The 18,346-nt window shown below is 37.5% G+C and overlaps 1 protein-coding gene across 2 annotated transcripts in view; it reads right to left on the reverse strand.

Moving 5' to 3' along the window:
* The window catches only part of KCNH5 (potassium voltage-gated channel subfamily H member 5), a 346,531-nt gene that overhangs the window by 244,061 nt on the left and 84,124 nt on the right, over positions 1 to 18,346 (reverse strand). For both annotated transcript variants that reach the window (XR_012416327.1, XM_005561443.4), the window contains exon 7: positions 6,975 to 7,401. Coding sequence is in view for 1 of the 2 variants with exons in the window: in XM_005561443.4 (XP_005561500.1) it covers positions 6,975 to 7,401 (427 nt within the window). In the remaining variant the exon portion in view is untranslated. The remainder of the gene's footprint in view (positions 1 to 6,974; positions 7,402 to 18,346) is intronic.

Here is an 18,346-nt window from a genome sequence, read left to right on the forward strand (position 1 = left end):
GATCTCTCTGTGCCTCATAGCTCTGGAAACCAGAACCACATTTCTAACGGCCTAATGAACATTTCCATCAGAATAACCCGCAGGAAAAAGAACCACTTTCCTCCACCTTCTTTCCTATTTTAGAAAAAAAGCTTCATTATACATTCAGCTGAATTTGCCAGAAATCTACAAGTGCTTTTGAACTCGTCCTTCTAAAATATCCCACACGTTCATTCATTCACCCATAAAAACTTTTTTAAAAGTTTCAAGAAGCTTGGCCAGGAGCGATGGCTCAGGCCTGTAATCTCAGCACTTTGGGAGGCCAAGGTGCGTGGATCACCTGAGGTCAGGAGTTCGAGATCAGCCTGACCAACATGGTGAAACCCCCATCTCTACTAAAATTACAAAATTAGCCAGGCGTGGTGGTGCCTGTAACCCTAGCTACTTGGTAGCCTGAGGCATGAGAATCGCTTGAACCTGGGAGGCAGAGGTTGCAGTGAGCCGAGATCGCGCCATTGCACTCCAGTCTGGGCAACAAGAGCAAAATTCTGTCTCAAAAAAAAAAGTTTCAGGAAGCTTACATACAATCTCTTCTGGGGTATCACAAATAACTCTGCAAAGTAGAGACTATTATCTCCATTTTACAAATGATGGTTTATAAAACTCATATAAATTCTTGTAAGTTATGATGCAAAAAATTGAACTTAGAGTCATTTGTCTGACTTCAAAGTCCACGATCTTTTCACAAACCATGAAACCACAGACCATGTGCCAAATCTGATCTGCCACCTGCTTAAAGTTGTATTGGAACATAGCCACACTCATCTGTTTATGTATTGTTTATGGCTGTTTTAGCACTACAAAAGCAGAAGTGAATAGTTTGCAACAGAGACCATATGGCTTACAAAGCCTAAGATAGTTACTATCTGCCCAGTTACAGGGAAAAAAAAAAAAAGTTTGCCAACTCTAAATCTATACCATCCTCCATGTATCTACCACCTCAGTTTATGTCTTCTTGGATTGCTACAACAGTCTCCTAACTTTGGTCTCTCTGCCAGTAGCCTTTATCTCCTCCAATTCATTGTCCACAATAAAGAATCAATTTTTTTCTTATTTATCTCACAACCTTTAGGATAAAAGACAAACTCCTTGTGAAGTTATGGAAAGCTTTTTGACTCTTGGTTCTTTTATTTCTTTCTATTCACATCTACTTTCCACTCAAGTCAAAGTGAAATGCATGGAGTTCCTCAAAAGGGCCAAGCTATTTGATTCCTATATTTTTACATATACTATGTTCTCTATACCTGGAAAGTACCTAAGTCCTGCCTCATTTACCTACTTATTTTGTATTCTGAGCTCAAGAGTCACTTCCTCCTAGAAGTCTTCCTGGGCTCCCTCAGGCTGAACTAGGCAAACATTTTTATTCATTCATTAATTCATTCAACATGTGTTCAATGGGCTCAACTATCAAGTAGGAGATAATGCTTTGTGCTAAATATACAATGATGAACAGGACAAAGACAGATCATGTTCTCAAAAGTCCAACTTCTTTATTCCCTCTTAGTTCACAGTATAAAAAGAGATGAGATGAGGATGAAGGCAGAGATGGACACTGAGATGGGGATGGAGAGAGTAAGGGAGACACAGATGGATCAGTGATTTTCTTGTTTGACTCTCTTACCATATTAAAAGGTTACTGAGGGCTCAAAAGTATCTAGTGTTTCTTGAATAACAATGTATACCAGAACACCTGGCACAAGGCTGAATGAATTAAATAATTTTGAGTGATACAAGGACACAAGAAATGAAGATCCTTGCAAAGAGTTCAGGCTAGTTAATAGCCTATCAAGAAAATGTCCTATTATTTTCTGGGGAAAGTCAACCTTTACAGAATTTGAGATGCTTTGTGAAAATGTGACTAGGCATGAAAAGAAAGATGGGTATAAAAGAATATTCCTGCAAAAGACACAAGCCCTAGTTGGAATAAGAATCAGGGAGTCAAGTGTACATCACACAGTCTTTACCCAACTACACATCTGAGACTGCTAAACCATGAAAAAAGGTGCCATAACCCTGAACTTGGGGCTCCATAAAATGTTTTTTCTCATGGGAACCTCAGCTCATAAAAGAAAAGAAAAAAGACAAAGTCTTCTTTACAAGCTATGGTAAGGCAGACACAAAGAATTGACCCAGTTTCCAAAATAAACATTAGGCGTAAAGCTCTCCCCATCTGGCTAAAACTAAAGCCAGAAATGAAAATCAGCATGTACACACTGCATTTTCTACCTACACCGCAATAACAAGGCCAATAAAAATTTTAACATGGAACTTAATATTATACCTGAAATGCCTAAAGTCGCATATTAAGATTTGTAGAATAATTTTTTTCTAATATTAGGAAAGGGCAACAACCCACTTTTAAGCCTGTCTGGATATCCATCTAGGTCGAGTACCTCTCCAAGTCCAAGTCCCACTGAGCATGGTGTGCAGTCTCTTCCTGGGCCCCGATCCTTTGCCCTGAGACACATGCCTTTCAGTCTTCCTAGCTGCCTAATTTCTATATGGAAAAACACTTCTCTTTCCAAAAGCGTATTTTCTTTTCTCCATAATATTTATTCCTTGACAACTTTTCCTCTTAATCTTTACAGAACATTTTCTATAGAAAATACATCTTACTCTCCATAAAGCAATGTACACACTATATGTAAAAAGCCCTAACATCTTTGTGACACCACTTTGTTTCCATCTTAACCTCATCTCCAATAACCAGCTCCATGCCATGGACAGGGGCATAAGTGCACCAATAGAATCTTAGAAGTATGGAATGTTAGCCCTGAAAGGGACCTTAAAAGTCATTGACTTCAACTTTGGCATTTCACAATTGAAAAAAATAAATAAATAAAACTCAGAGAGATGTAAAGACTCCCCAGGGTCACACGGTCACACAGGCCTTTGCTCTCAACTTACTCTATATTCTCCCAATCTCTGGATCTTACCATCTTCTATTTATTTCCTTTTCCTGTGGGGAGAGGTCAGGGCAATGCGCATAATTTCAGCTTGACTTTTATCTGAATTCCACAGAGGATGCTGAAGAAGCTCATCAACATAAGAATATGATGTGTGGCATTGGTCTCCTCTGCATGGTGCTGATTGACCAGTGTGCAACTAAATGCTTCCCAGTTGCACTTAACTGCCTACACGAAGATTTGGATTTCTTGTCATATGCATCCCACTGGCAGATGGTCTTGCTATACTTTTAAATGTGCTAAACCATTTGTCTGCTGCATTGCAGATCATACTAGTCAATTACAGAAAGTTTTTAGACTGTTTACGTGATTACCAATTACATCTTATTTGAAAATTGCAGATTAACATCGTTATGACAGAGCTTCCTGTCTACCAATTAAACCCCAGCAATTTTTATCTTTATAATTTTTAGTTTGGTTTGTTTTGCTTTCTAAGACTCAGTTTGCATTGCATCACAGCAGGACAAATTCTCATTGACACATACTGCATGGGCCAGCCTGTCTCAATTTACCAAAGCAGACAATAGAAAAAGCAGAAAAATGCTTTTAGAGCAAATGAATACCCAAATTCCAATCTCATAGCCCTTTGACATATGCTGAATATACATTTAATAACATATTTAATAGTGTACTAAGACGGATATATGGAGAGATAAAAAATTAATGGTTGAACTTATTTAAGGCAAAGAGTTATTCAAAACATATTTTTATTTTATATGCTTCTTTCTTTTATAAAATTATAATGAAATATGCAAATGTAGAGTTCCTTAAAATGGCTAGATTAAACTAAAATACAGCTTATGTGATAATTTAGTAATAAAGAAGGAACTAAGTAACTGCTTTCTTGATAAATGTTTGGAAGAGAATTTATAAAAACATATTAAGACAAGAGTATAATCCTATTAGAAAAATTCCATCATGCATTCCTTTGTTTTATAGTCATCAAAACAAATCATCCGTGTACTATGGTGCCTTCTGAATAGCAGCAAAATTAGTCAATGTGCCTAATCCTTAGAAAATCTAATATTATTAGGGGCTCAATAATAAGATTATGTAAATAAAATGGATTAGAAAACATTTCATGAAGGCATCATTAAGTATTTACCAAGCAAATTAGCAAGGAGATTACTTACATCTTGATCTAAATACACATACACACACACACGTACGTACATACATACTGTTTTCCACAAGTGCTGCAGAACTAAACTGCAAAAATATTCTCTCACAAAAGCCCTTTGGTAGTGAATTTTGTGAATGTCAGCAGAGTAGCTGGATTCATTCATGAATGGACAGATACAGAGGAATGGGGAGGACGTGACTACCCTGGGGAGTAATGGCTGCTACCAGAGCAGTGGAGGTCACTCAAGGCAGACAGAGCATGAAAAAACCGAGAGAAAACAAATTTAAGGTAAAGAATGCATGATGGTAGATGTATATAGAGAAGCATCAGGCAACCCTTCCAATTCAGAAATCTGAACAGAAGATTTCCCATGTTGGGCAAATGTAGGAACAAAGGACTTAAGTCTAAGAAATTCCTAGGTAGCAGGTAAGAAAAGTATTCTGGGATGCTGCTGACATAGGAGAGATCTGGATGGCATCTCAGTTGAGTGGGATTAGGGGAAGGTCAATACTATTTTTTGAAGATATGTCTGATATATCAACAAGGAAAACTTTTGAGACTGTATTCCTAGACAGAGTCCACATCCAACTTAGCATTAGGGTAGCAAATCCTAGGAAAGGAAAGGCCATTGAAAAGAGGGCTCATAAGGACCTAGGAATTGGGATTGTTGCCACACTCATACTTCTAAATTTTGCTGAAAGGCACATAAATTTTGGATGACTTTCTCTAGAAAAAGAGTCTATCATTTGCAAGTAGTGATTATTTTTCTCAACAGAATATAGGCAGTTGGTGTCTCCATCAATCTTTTGATAAAACATTTTTCTGTTTTTGAGTTATAAGGTTACAAGTGGTGCTTCCCAGACTGCCACACAGATTGACTAGGATCCTGGCACAAGTAGCAGCTTTATTTGTAATAGCCAAAAACTGGAAACAAATACAATGTCCTTCAATAGATGGTGAGTTAAACAGTACTACATCCTAACCATAAACTACTACTAAGCAATAAAAAAGAACAAATTAATTATTGATACACTCAACTTAGATGGATCTCAGGGGCATTATGCTGAGTGGAGAAAGCCCATTTCAAAAGGTTACATTTTACATAATTCAATGTATATAACACACTCAGAATCACAAAATTATAAAGATGGAGAGCAGATTAGTAGTTTTCAGGGAATAGGGATAGTTGGGGGAAATGGTTAGATTACATAGGAGAGAGAGCTTTGTGGTAAAGGAACGGTTCCGTATCTTGATTGCAGTTGTAATTAAAGAAACCTGCACATGTGATAAAACAATACAGAACTATACACATACATTATATCAATGTCAATTTTGACACTGAGCTATAGTTATATAAGATGTAATTATTGGAGGAAACTAGGTGAAGATAACAAAGGCCCTTTCCATACTATTTTTGCAACTTCCAATGAATCTATAATTACTTCAAAACAAAAAGGTTTTTTTAAATCTATGCTCAAGTATAAGGCAAAATGTATTGTATAAATATGAAAAGTAGTATGGTGCTAAATACGGCATCTGACAAAATGCTGTCTTCTGAATTTATAAAGTACATTTTTGCCCATACATCTTACCACTTTGGATATGTAGGTATCAGTTTAATTAATCATCAGGATCTCTCCCTGTGTATAAGGACATTTTCTGGCTGAAAGCCTCTGGAGCAGACAGCACTTGGAATTCTCACTCTCTTTCTAACTGCAAGCTCTAACCAGCAAATAGAGTCTGCGTGTTCTTATTCCTATACCTGTACAAGGGTGTATTGGACAAACAGAAGCTGAACAACTGCCAACACTGATGCTCCAATAGCTTTCAGACATTCTAAACGATGAAAACTACCTGCTTAGACCCAAGATATTAACCTTTCACAGTCCAGCCAACGTCCCTGGACTCCAAGAACTTTTACCATCAATGTCAAAATCTAAGCCTCTGTAACATGGAATCTCAGAAAAAACAGCTTAGACACACACACACAAAAACCAATGATCATGATCCGAAGGCTTAAGAGGCGCTAATAATGCTAATCACACCTTCAGTACAATCTTAAGGTTAGTTTAGGTACCAGAACTAGGTGTGAATGAGTCATCTAAGTCAACTTGAAGGCATGAATGATGGTGAAGTCTCCCTCAAGATCTTCAAAAGCAACTTCTTTGGTATGTATTTCCTTTAGGTCGTGGTCTTCTGATGCCATCCAGTCGCAGTCTGAGTGCAAAGGACATGGTCTTTGTCCCTTTTGGGGGCATTCCACTTCTAAGAACTTGGTACTCAGGTATACATGTTAAATCCTAGACACTTCCCATTGCTGAATGGGCTTATATTCAGCAATCCTTTCATTCCCTCAAATAGGCATATATTCAACCTACAGTGACTGTAATGAAGACTACGTTAATAAACCCCTTCTCCTAGTCTTAATTGTAAAAACCTATACAAAAGTGTATCCTAAGTTCAACTTTAATTTAGGAATTCAGTATTAACTAGAATATTTATAAACAATATATTTCACATTGGATCCTATCTGTTTTTGGAATTTAACACATTACCAACAAAATCTATGGAATGTGCTAAATGCCACCTGTCTGGATGCTGGTCCTGGTTCCTTCAAGAGAGCTCTGTTGGGTACACACATTAATATGTTTTTCACACATTAATATGTTCTGAAGAGTAAAATATATTATTTTGCATTTCTATTTTCTAAAGTAGATTAAAAATGCAAATAAGATGGATTAAATACCTTTCCGAAGACAAAGTAGTTCATTTTAATCCTATCTGAGATTGTAGCCAGGAAAACTGCCAATAATAATAATTTTTAATGAAAACATTAAAATACTTACAGCCAACCATCATCATAGCCACTGAAAACATCTTTTCCACATCTGTGGTAGGAGCTATGTTTCCAAATCCTATGGTTGTAAGGCTTGTCATGGTAAAGTAGAGAGAGGACACGTACAGTGAATCCTTGCTGGGTCCTCCTTCCCATATCCCAGCACTGGTATTGTAGCGGTATGGAGTCCCAATGCTCAAGGCCAGCTGGTAGAGCCAACTGTCCATTTGGATGGTGTTAGTGACTTCGTCGATGACCTCGTAGTCTCCGATGCTATACCATATGCAGGCCAGCCAGTGGGCCACCAGTCCAAACACACACACCAGAAGCACGAGGACTGCTGCTCCATATTCTAGATAATGGTCCAGTTTCCTAGCCACACGGCCCAGTCGTAAGAGACGCACCACTTTTAAAGAACTGAAGAGACTGCTGATTCCCTGGATTAAAAAAAAAAAAAAAGACACCACATTTTCAGAAAAAAAAAAAAAAAAAAAAGCTGGGGAAACAATATAATGACTCACCTTCATAAATTTAACCATCCATTTACATATTAAGAACAGATGTATACTATAGGTCTGATTTTTAGAAATCAAAAAAGTCAAAATGATAAACTGGAAAAAAAATAGATTTCTTCCTACCCAGAAATTCATATTTGTGAATTATTAGATAAAATAACTTTTCATTAGCTAAGAAACTCCCAATTTATTTTCATAAGTAGAATATAAATGGTACAGAGAGAAACCAAAGATGAAAAATGCTCAAATGCATTATATACAGAGTATACAAATAAGGGTGTTGAATTCAGAACTTTTATTTCCTTTTCCTATAAAATTTTCCCTCTACTCTAAAAGGTTTCTTTTCATTTCTTATTTTATGATAGCTCCAAATAGCAGAACTCTGAAAAAGGAAGCACAGTCTTACAGGCAATCAAACAGGAAATCCTTGGGTACATATGGGGAAAATGAACAAATAGCATTGTTGGCCCCACTACCTCCTGCCACAATCATGAGAATCAGTACATTCTAGAGTTCTGAAAACGTGAACAGAGCTGAAGCTGAAACAGGTATGTGGCCTCCTAAATTCTATTCATTCTCTAGCAAAAGCCACCAAAAAGAACACCAAAAAAAAAAAAAACAGCAGCCGCAAAATTCATATTTTGTTGAGAAGCTTAACATAACAAATAAGGGATTATCCCAATCAAAGCACAGCATAGGCTTTCTTAAATCAGTGAAAGTCCCATAGTTACTTTTTGGAAGCATGTAATAGGCCACCTGCAGAGGTAGGATAAGTTCATTCCTGATGCAGTTCACAAAACAGGCAGGGAGGGAAAATGGAGCAGTGATCCAGGAAGCCTCTCGTGCAGTCATCACCTGCAAATCCATTCATGTCCAGGACTTCCTTACTGCTAACCCTGTCTCCCAGAATGTAGACAAGGAATCTAAAATCTAATATAACTTACTCTGACATGAATTCTGACCAGCAAGGAGGAATTTGTTGTTGCAGTAGAATAGATGTATATTAATGAGACTCTAATTATGCATGGTAAAGTTCCTGATAATTAAGAAGGAAACAGTTGACAGGGTGCAGTAATTCATGCCTGTAATCCCATAACTTTGGGAGGCCGAGGCAGGTGGATCACCTGAGGTCAGGAGTTCAAGATCAGCCTGGCCAACATGGCAAAACCCCGTCTCTACTAAAAACATTCAAAAATTAGCCGGGCATGGTGATGGGTGCCTGTAATCCCAGCTACTCAGAGGCTGAGGCAAGGAGAATTGCTTGAACCTGGGAAACGGAGGGGACAGTGAGCCGAGATCACACCACTGCACCCCAGCCTGGATGACAGAGCGAGACTCCATCTCAAAAAAACAAAAAAAAAAAAAGAAGAAAGAAACAGTTAAGAATGCATCTGGTTTGCTGGTTTGTTATACTATATTCTATAAGGCAGTATGTGTTTGAAATTTTTCATAATGAAAATTTAAAAGAGAAAGATAACAAAAAGAAGTAGAAACAAGAGTCGCTATAGAAACAGAGGAGTAGCAGGGTCATCCTGCCGGGTTTCTGTCTCAACTTCAATTTCTTTAGGCCTACCTCTGTTTAAGTCAAAACTCTCAAATATTGTGGCATATATACAGCCTAAAAACAAATTTCCATTTCACTTTAACACTTGGGGGAAAAAGATGGTGAACTTGAGTCAGTTAAAAAGAGTAGAATTAATAAAACAAAGAAGACAAATTTGTGTAATTCAGTGACATGAGATGTTGGAAGGTAAGAAGAGTCAAGAAAGCTTGAAAGCTTTCAAAAATGGAACTGTGTAGTCATCAACACGTAGCACAAAAATAAACATTTATGGAGCACTCCTACATGCCAAGTTCTGTTATAAGCCCTGGGGATATTAAGATAAATATGCCTCACTTCTGCTCTAAAGAAATGCATAATCGAAATACATGAAAAGCTCAAACAGAGTTCAGTTTACAAATAAAAACAATGATGTTATAGATAATGTTTTCTGGTTAGCTCAAACTTTTAAAGGAACTTTGGGACTGCTGTTTAAATGCTGCATAGAAAAGTCATTTATACCTGAATTCTTTTCTCTGAAAATAACTAAAAGCAAAGAGAAGGAAAAACAGAGAGAAAATCTTCACCCCATTCAAACTAAGAAAGCCAACACAAGCCCCAACTAGAATGTGATGAGTTAGGACCTACTAGAATTAGGTCCAAATGGCGGAGAGACATACATCCTTCATCTCTAGCAAGTAGATTGCTCCAAAAGGAGGTGACCCATCCCGACAGGCCTGCTCTGGACTCTACTTACTTGAAAGCACATTTTCTAATATTTAGAAGTAGTTTGACACTTCTTAAAAACTATAAAATGTTTTATAAGCTTAAAAAGTAATAAAATATTAGTAAATAGACATTGATATATAAAGTACATATAAAATATTAGTTATATATCTATAAAGCATTATAGACTCTCTCTACCATAGGTTTAGAAGTAGTGTGACACTACTTAAATATTATAAAGTGTTTTATAAGTTTAAAAAGTAATAAAATATTAGTAAATATACATACTTGATATATATACATAAAGTATATATAAAATATTAGTAATGTATATAGATATATACCAAGCATTATAGACTCTCTCTCTGCCATAGGTCCTCTGGCATCACTTCCTCTTGGTTTTTAGCCAACCCTCCAACTGACGCCCTTTCAACCACCTTCTATATATGAATGATTCTCAAGTCCATTTAGCACCAAAAAAAACCTCTCTCCTGAGTTATTGATACTAACCCAAATGTCTGCTGTGCATTTCCACGTGGATATCCCACAGGTATCCAAAAACAGGTCCCAAAGGGAACCCTTTGCTTCTCCCAAATCAGCTATCTTCTATCATGTGAATGACATCATTATCCACCCAGTCCCTCAGACCTGGGGCAAAGCCTCCACTTTTCCCATTTCCTGCCACATGTAGCTGGTTATCAAGTCCTGAGAGTCTCATCACTCGAAGTGCCTAAGTGCTCAAAATATATCTATTTAATAAATCTCTCAGAAAATGTCCTTCTTTTCCATTCCCATAGGCATGTTTTGGTCATGACTTCACAGTTTTTTCTCACTTGTGTGACAGGAACTGCCTCTCCATCAGCCATCCCACCTCTATTCTTGCTTCCTCTAATTCACAGATCACACTATAAAGGCTATCAGTCTCGTATTTTTTTAAATGCATATCTATCTAACCATGTCCCTCTTTAATATAAACTCCTTTCATGTTGGCTCATTACCTATAGGAATAAATATTAATTTTCAAGTGTGACATGCAAAGCCCACCAGGACCTTGTACCTGCCTACCTGCTCAGCATCTCTCCTGCCAATTCCTCCACCTGCTCTCTAGGCTGCTGCCATTCTCAGGTAGGAGTAGTTCTCAGAATGTCCATGCTGTTTCATGCTACATTACAAGTTATTCTCTTTGTTTAAAGGCTTTCTTCCTCCACTCTCTTAGTGGTTAGGATCTTACATACAGTTTATGACAAACACTTTCTCTTCCACGTGTACTACCCTGACATCTTCTCCCTACCTCTGCCATCTTCATTGTCATACTCTCCCCCGTCCCCCACTGGGAGAATTAGGTATCCTTCCTTTTTATTATCATACAGTTTCTGCACATCTCTATTATAACAATTTTCACTGTCACACTTACTACAAGTGTGTTTGCATATTCCAGGAAACTCTAAACTCTAAGGAGTAGATCTACTGTCAATTACAAAGCTGGCATATGGTAATATGTTAAGCAGCCAATAATTCAATAAACGAAAGAATAAACTTTTGTGAAACTAGCAAATGTTGGGGGTGAATTTGGGGAGCTTTAATTACAAACTCAGAATGATTTAACAGTATAATGTAGAGAACAAAACAGTCAATAAAGGTTGCATTAATAGTGTGTTTCATTGAGTACAAAAGAGAAATTATCCTTAATCTCTACACTGACTAGGTGTATTACTCCATTTTCATACTGCTGATAAAGACATACTTGAGACTGGGTAATTCATAAAGGAAAAGAGGTTTAATGGACTCACAGTTCCATGTGGCTGGAAGCCTCACAATCATGGAGGAAGGCAAAAGGCACATCTTACATGGCATCAGGCAAGAGAGAATACGAGCCAAACAAAAGGGGAAACGGCTTATAAAACCATCAGATCTCATGAGACTTATTTACTACCGCAAAAACAGTATGGGGGAAAACACCCCCATGATTCAATTATCTCCACCTGGTCCCTCCCAAAACACCTGGGAATTATGGAAGCTACAATTTAAGATGAGAGTTGGGTGGGGAAACAACCAAACCATATTACTAGGTCACACACACAGGAGATCAGTTGAATATATTCATCAGAGAACTGCCAAAAAAAACCCCTCAAAACTCAACTCTATTAGGAAAAGTGAAAGGAACTGGAAAAAGGGAGATTGGGGCAGGGCACTATTTATATTCAAATACACAGTGCACGGATGAGGGCTGAGCTCACTCTGTTCAATCCTAATGTGGGTAACCCAGAAAAAAGTTGGAGCTACAGGGATAGAAGGATGCAAACAAGATTTCAACAAGCCTGTGCCACACACTTCTATGCAGTTAACCAACAGAAAGTTAGGTCATTTATTGCTACTTGGAAAAGACAAACAAGGCAATAATAACATTGACTATTTACTATATGCCAGGTACTATTCTAAGTGTTTTCTTTGTATTAATTAATTTAAAATTCAGAACAATCCTATGTGGTACCTATCGTTAAAGCATGGCCCAGAAAAGTTAAAAATAATTGGACTAAGTTCACATAGATAGTAAGAGGAGGATCCCAGATTCACATTCAGGCAGTCTGTCTCCAGAAACTTCCTTCATTCATTCTGAAAGTCTCTATACCTAAAGTGTAATTTATCCAACCACATGAATACCTGCAATATTTGCTTAAACATGAGCATTCTCTACATGACTGAATAAAGGAGATTAAATACCTAGCCTCCTCTTTCTCGCCACTCAGTCACAGCAATGGCCCACAATAGGGGTTCATGGAGGCCCTGGAACTCTTATATCTATATAGTCTGTAGTTCTCCAACATGGATCAACTCATTTTGTTTTCATAATAGCAGGATTCCTACCTTCATTGTTCATATGAGGACACTGAAGCTTGGTCAGGTTGAACAAACCGTCCAAAGACAGCAAGGAATGAGAGTATCACTCAGACCCAGTCTTTCAGATTCTGAGTACATTTTCCACAACAACCAACCACCCTGCAGCCTTCCTGTCCTTACCCCCAGTCTCTCCTACATCATTGCTGCAATATTAATCTCCCTGAAAGGTAGCACTGAGCATATCCTCCAAGGGCTCATCACAGACATTAAGCATAATCTCTTGAACAGGCCTTCAATGCCCGCAATCCCATCTCTGTCTATGCTGCCAGGTCATTTCCCTCTATGCCTCTGCAAAGCCCCAGTGCTCCAATAAAACCAGATTCCTTTTTGCCCCCAAACATCATGTTGAGCAAAAGGAGCTAGACACAAAAGAGTATATGCTGTGTGATTCCATTTCTGAAGAGTTCAGAAACAGGTGGAACTACTCCATGGGGTTAAATGAGCATACTGTCTCCCTTTGTTGGGAGAGGGGCAGTGATTACAAAAGACATGAGGAAACCTTCAGGTTCTGGCAATATTTTGCTTCCTAACATGGCTGCTAATCACTAGCTGTGTTCACTTTGTGAAAATTCTTTCTGCTGTACACTTAAGATTGGGATAATTTTTCTTTAAGTATGTCATAAACATCAAAAAAAGGTTATGGAAAACCCAATAGTCACTGATGTGTTATTAAGCTAACATTTCACCACAGTACATGATTCAGATTAATAATTTCTTACTCATCCTGTGATATTTCGTTGGGGGGGGGCAGGGAGTCATAGCCATCATTGTATCTAAAATAAGAGACTTTCCTTATTTTATGATTCATTCTCATAACCTTTAGATTGGGCCACAAATTGCATTTAATTCCTGTTGGCAATTTTAATTTCACTCATATGATACTACTGGACAGTCTTAGAGGTTGATCCTCCAAAAATGCCCTTCTTATGTACTTCCGCCTTTTTCATAACAATGTTTTGATGCTGTACTTTCCACCAGTCTTAGCTACTCATTGATTTTCTGCTTCATGTCACTCCAAACTTTCCAATCTTTCTGTGCCCTCCTCTGCACTCCAGTGGCTTTCTGCCTCTATCCCAACCTCTGAGCTGTTAACACACAAATCCCTGGGGTTCCACTGTGGAAGAGAATATCAAATACATCAAGTGCATAACAGAACACAGCAGGGTGAATGGAGGACTTTCAGCCATCAGCCTTCCACCTTTCTAGCCAATTTCCTTACTTGACAAGCCCCTCAGGCCATAGTAGCACAAGGAGTAATATCCAGGAGACACCTCTGTGCCAAAAGTAACTCTTCAAGTTACTTTTGTCTATTCCACATTAAAGAGATGTGAGGTGTTATCAGAGTAAAATAATATCTTGCAATGATAAAGCCACCCAAAATACAAATCAATTCTCTCATTTGATCATCACTAATAATAGCAGGTAGATAATTCAGCCAATATTCCTTCCTATTTTCTTTAACTTTCTTGGCCAAGGACACATGATAATTAAGTGGAGATAAAAGAGCAGGAATACAGACTTGTTATATCCAGTTGCATGATTTTTCACCTACATTTTGCATTCTCACAATACAATGTTCTGGTAGATTGTTTCAAAAACATAGCTGTGTTTATTTTTCTCCCTGTATCCATACTCCTCTGCAATGTTACTTATAATTCCTCCCATCAAGAGATACAGTCTATTTCCTATCTCTTAAATCTGGACTGACTTTAGGACTTGCTTTGGCCAACAGAATGTGATATAAATGATTGCAGCAGATCCAAGCCTAGGGCTCAAAAGGCCTTGCACACCACCTTCACCTGTGGTCTTGGAAACCAGCCCAGCTGCTGTGTGAACAAGACTCACTAGGCTTTGGGGGATGAGAGACCATAGAAGCATCCCTTCGAGTCATGCATTTCAGCCATCCTAGACTATTCAGGCCTAGCCAACTCAGTGGCTGACCACAGATGCACGAGTAAACTTAGTTGAGATAAGCCAAACCTAGCCTAAATCAGCAGAACCACCCAACTGAACTGCAGACTCATGAGTTGAATAAATTATGGTGGCCATTATCTGTAAAGCCTTAGAGTGATTTGATATGCAGGAAAAATGACAACTGATAAAAATGTAAGAAAAGTGCATATGTTACATATTTATGAGCACAGAATTTCACATTTCTATGACATAACACTGGGGCAATATATATATCGCATTAATAGAGAGGTCCCATTTTAATGTGACATTATCCCAAATAGGAAAGATATGGGCAGGTAAAGTAAGATTTAATATACAATTGTTGGGTGTTATTTATCTGTTATATTCAGAAATATGTCGCTGTTATCATGGATGCCAACAAATACTCCATGAGAATAAAGAACTCCAAGTTATTACTTCATAAATCTTACAAATATTTCTAAAAGTCAATCTCACCTAAAACTTAACATCACCTTGGGTGGTATCCATGGAGATGACCCTTCCAATAGCCTGGCCTTGGAGTTTCTTCACCAATTCATCTCCAACAACCTTTCTACTTCTCCTCAGATACCCACTCTCATGATCATAATCTAAAATTTGTTATATTCCAAAACTTTCTCCAGCTCTGAAATTTTGAATTGAATCATCCTGCTATCTGACCAGGGCTGCTTCTCTGTCAAGATCAGTGGCCCAATTACACCAACTGCAAAAGTAGTTGATCCTTACTGAACCTGTAGTCCAATGACAAATCTATCTTTCCCCAATTTATTAACCCTCTTCATTCTCTACCTTTTTTCTTATGCAATCCTATAATTTCAATAACATCAACACCCTAAATTGCTTAGCATCTCTGTCTCTCCTTTACACCCACTGTCAAAATTCTAGTCCTGGCTCAATTACCAGCTTTCTTCACATCTGTATTATGAACTGCTCAAGAAAGTTATACAATGGGTTCCACTATAAATTCATTATCATCACCTTCAATGCATCTGTCCACTACCTAGCAAGTTTCCTGTTTTTCTTATAAATTTACCTGCTCACTGTATTTCAAGCCTTCTCTACTCTACTCAGAACTCCAACCATACCCTCTTCAACTACATCTTCCCCACAGATATTTAAACATATCATGTCCCTCTCATTAAGAAAAAAAAAATGCACCCCCTCACACTCCTAAATCAGCTATCTAAGCAAATCAGAAACCAAGAAGTATCCTTGCCATCCCTTTCTCTGACATCACCTCACCCAACCTACCTTAAAATCCTATTCATTTCAGAACAATATTTTATCATGGAAAAGCTCAAACATACAAAAAAAAAACAGATAAATAGCACAACAATTCCCCCATTTACCCATAACTTGGCTAGAGTAATTATTAACTTATCACCACCCTTGCTTCTTCTACATCTCTCTTTTAACAACAAACTCCTGGTCCCACTGGATTATTTTGAAGCAAATCCAAAATGTATAATTTTGTCCATAGATACTTTAGGGTATGTCTCTAAAAGACAACATATTTTTTAACTCAACAAACCTATCACCCATTATCACACCTGATAAAACCTAACAAGATTTCTCAAAATCAGCAAATATCCAGTCCACTCAATGCCCAACCTCTCCCCAGCTGGTTTCTTAGAATTAGGACAAAAGAAGGTCCACACTTTGTGCTTTGTTAATGTGTCTCTTAATCTACACATTTCCCTCTCCTTTTTTTAATCTGTTGAAGTCAAATTTATTTGTTTGTCCTATAGAGTTTCCTAAATTCTGAATTCTGAGGTTTTCATCATTATGGTGTCACTATTATAATCCTCTGTCCTCCCACTTTCCTGTAAACTGGTAGTTAGATCTTGGAAACTGTTCTGATTCAGGTTCCATTTTTTTAAAATATTTGTTTTTATCAATACGTAATTTTAACTCCTAACTATCTCTCAAATTTATCTACTTCTCTCAACCTCCACTGTCCTGTCCTTAGATCATACTAATAGCATCTCTCTCCTCTATCTACAGGAGTTTCCTAAGTGTCAAGGCATTTGTTTAAACCCATTCAATCTGTTCTGAACACTGCATAAGAGTCACCTTTTCAAAATCACTGCTGGTTTAAAATCATCTCACAGCTTCCCACTATTCTAAAATCTGTTTTGTTTATATGGTCTTGAATGGTCTGGTCCAGGCTTACCACTCTAGCCCCATTCTCTTCTGCTCACTCTCCATCCAGCTTTCAATTCTTTGAGTATGTCATTCTCCCTCAAACACAGGGACTATGCACTTTCTGTTCTTTCTAAATGGAATGTTCTACAACTCTTTCATGCCCCTTCCTCAGCCTAGTTGGTTCTATCCATATTTTAGATTATAGCTCAGTTATCACTTCCTTAGGGAACTTTCCCTTTCTGATCTAGATCAGGTCATTTCATTACATAATCTCAAAGAACCATGTACATTCTCTTCATGACACTTGTCTCTTTGTGATTGTGTATGTGTATCATGTTTCCTTCATTCTTTTATCCCTAACACACTCTAGGACTCTTAGAAACCTAGTGATTGAAAGAATGAAAACATTAATTAAAGAATAACTTAATATACAAATCTCTTATAATAATTTCTGATTCTCCCAGCACTGATACCATAATTAATAATTAATAGCTTCTTAATTTTCATGAGTAGTACCACATCAGGCAACTGGATAGAAACCACAAAACAATAATAAGCTCTGTTTCATAAGCATTGGGCTCTTATTCTAAATAGATTTTATACATGAATGATTACATAGTCCATTTCCATTTCCTTTTGTAGAGTGCAATTTAAAGACTGAAAAAAAATTGCAAACTACATTTATCTGAACCTCTAACCCAGATAACAAATTATATTGCTTTTTCTCCTGTTCAGAATTCACTTCTCCAACTCAAGCTACCAAGAGCTCTACGGGGAAATAATCCTAATTATTTCATGGATTAGCTAGCATTCTCCTGTAGAAGATCGGAATTTAAATAACTTGTGCATAACACCTGTATTAGCCAATTCATATTCTTAGTGAAACACAGTGGCATATATGGCCAGACAGACAGATAAAGAATAGGCACTTACTGCCAGCAATATCCAAAATGTACTAACATTTAATATGCTTCTTGTTGTGTAAAATACTTTTATTTTCATATCCACGGGGTCCACAGTGAATATAAAGCTTGACCAAAGTATGTACCCTACGAAGAGGTATATTGCCTAAAGCCCTGAATTTTTTTAAACATTATGATATATGTACAAGCAAACCAAATTGGGGATGTTTTAAATCCTTCTTCAATAATTTCTTGCTGCCTTTAGAATAAAACTCAAACTCCTTAACACAACCTACCCCTGCCTACCTCTTCAGACTCACCTTGTGCATCTGTCTTCTGCTCTCTACACTCTGTTCATATAGGACTTCTTTCCTACCTTAAAAATATATTCTCTCTCACCCAGGGGATCTCCAAACATGCTGTTTAAAAGAATTTCCCTACCCACCAACAGTTTCTTTTGCCTGGTGAATTCCTATGCATCTTTCAGATCTGGGCTTAAAAATATAACTCCCTCAGAGACACTTCTCCTAACTATCCCCATCCCTGAAGGTTAAGACTCTTGTTTTACAGCTTAAATAATACAAGAAATGCTGAGGGAATGAGGTAACAGGCAATGAAAGTTGAAGCAGAGTAAGACTGAAGTGGCCATGATGGGCTATGTAAGCAAAGAGACAAAGCAAAAGAGAAGAAAGACTAAGTGTAT

The sequence above is a fragment of the Macaca fascicularis genome, chromosome 7, assembly GCF_037993035.2.
Source record: "Macaca fascicularis isolate 582-1 chromosome 7, T2T-MFA8v1.1".
NCBI classification, from domain to species: Eukaryota; Metazoa; Chordata; class Mammalia; order Primates; family Cercopithecidae; genus Macaca; species Macaca fascicularis.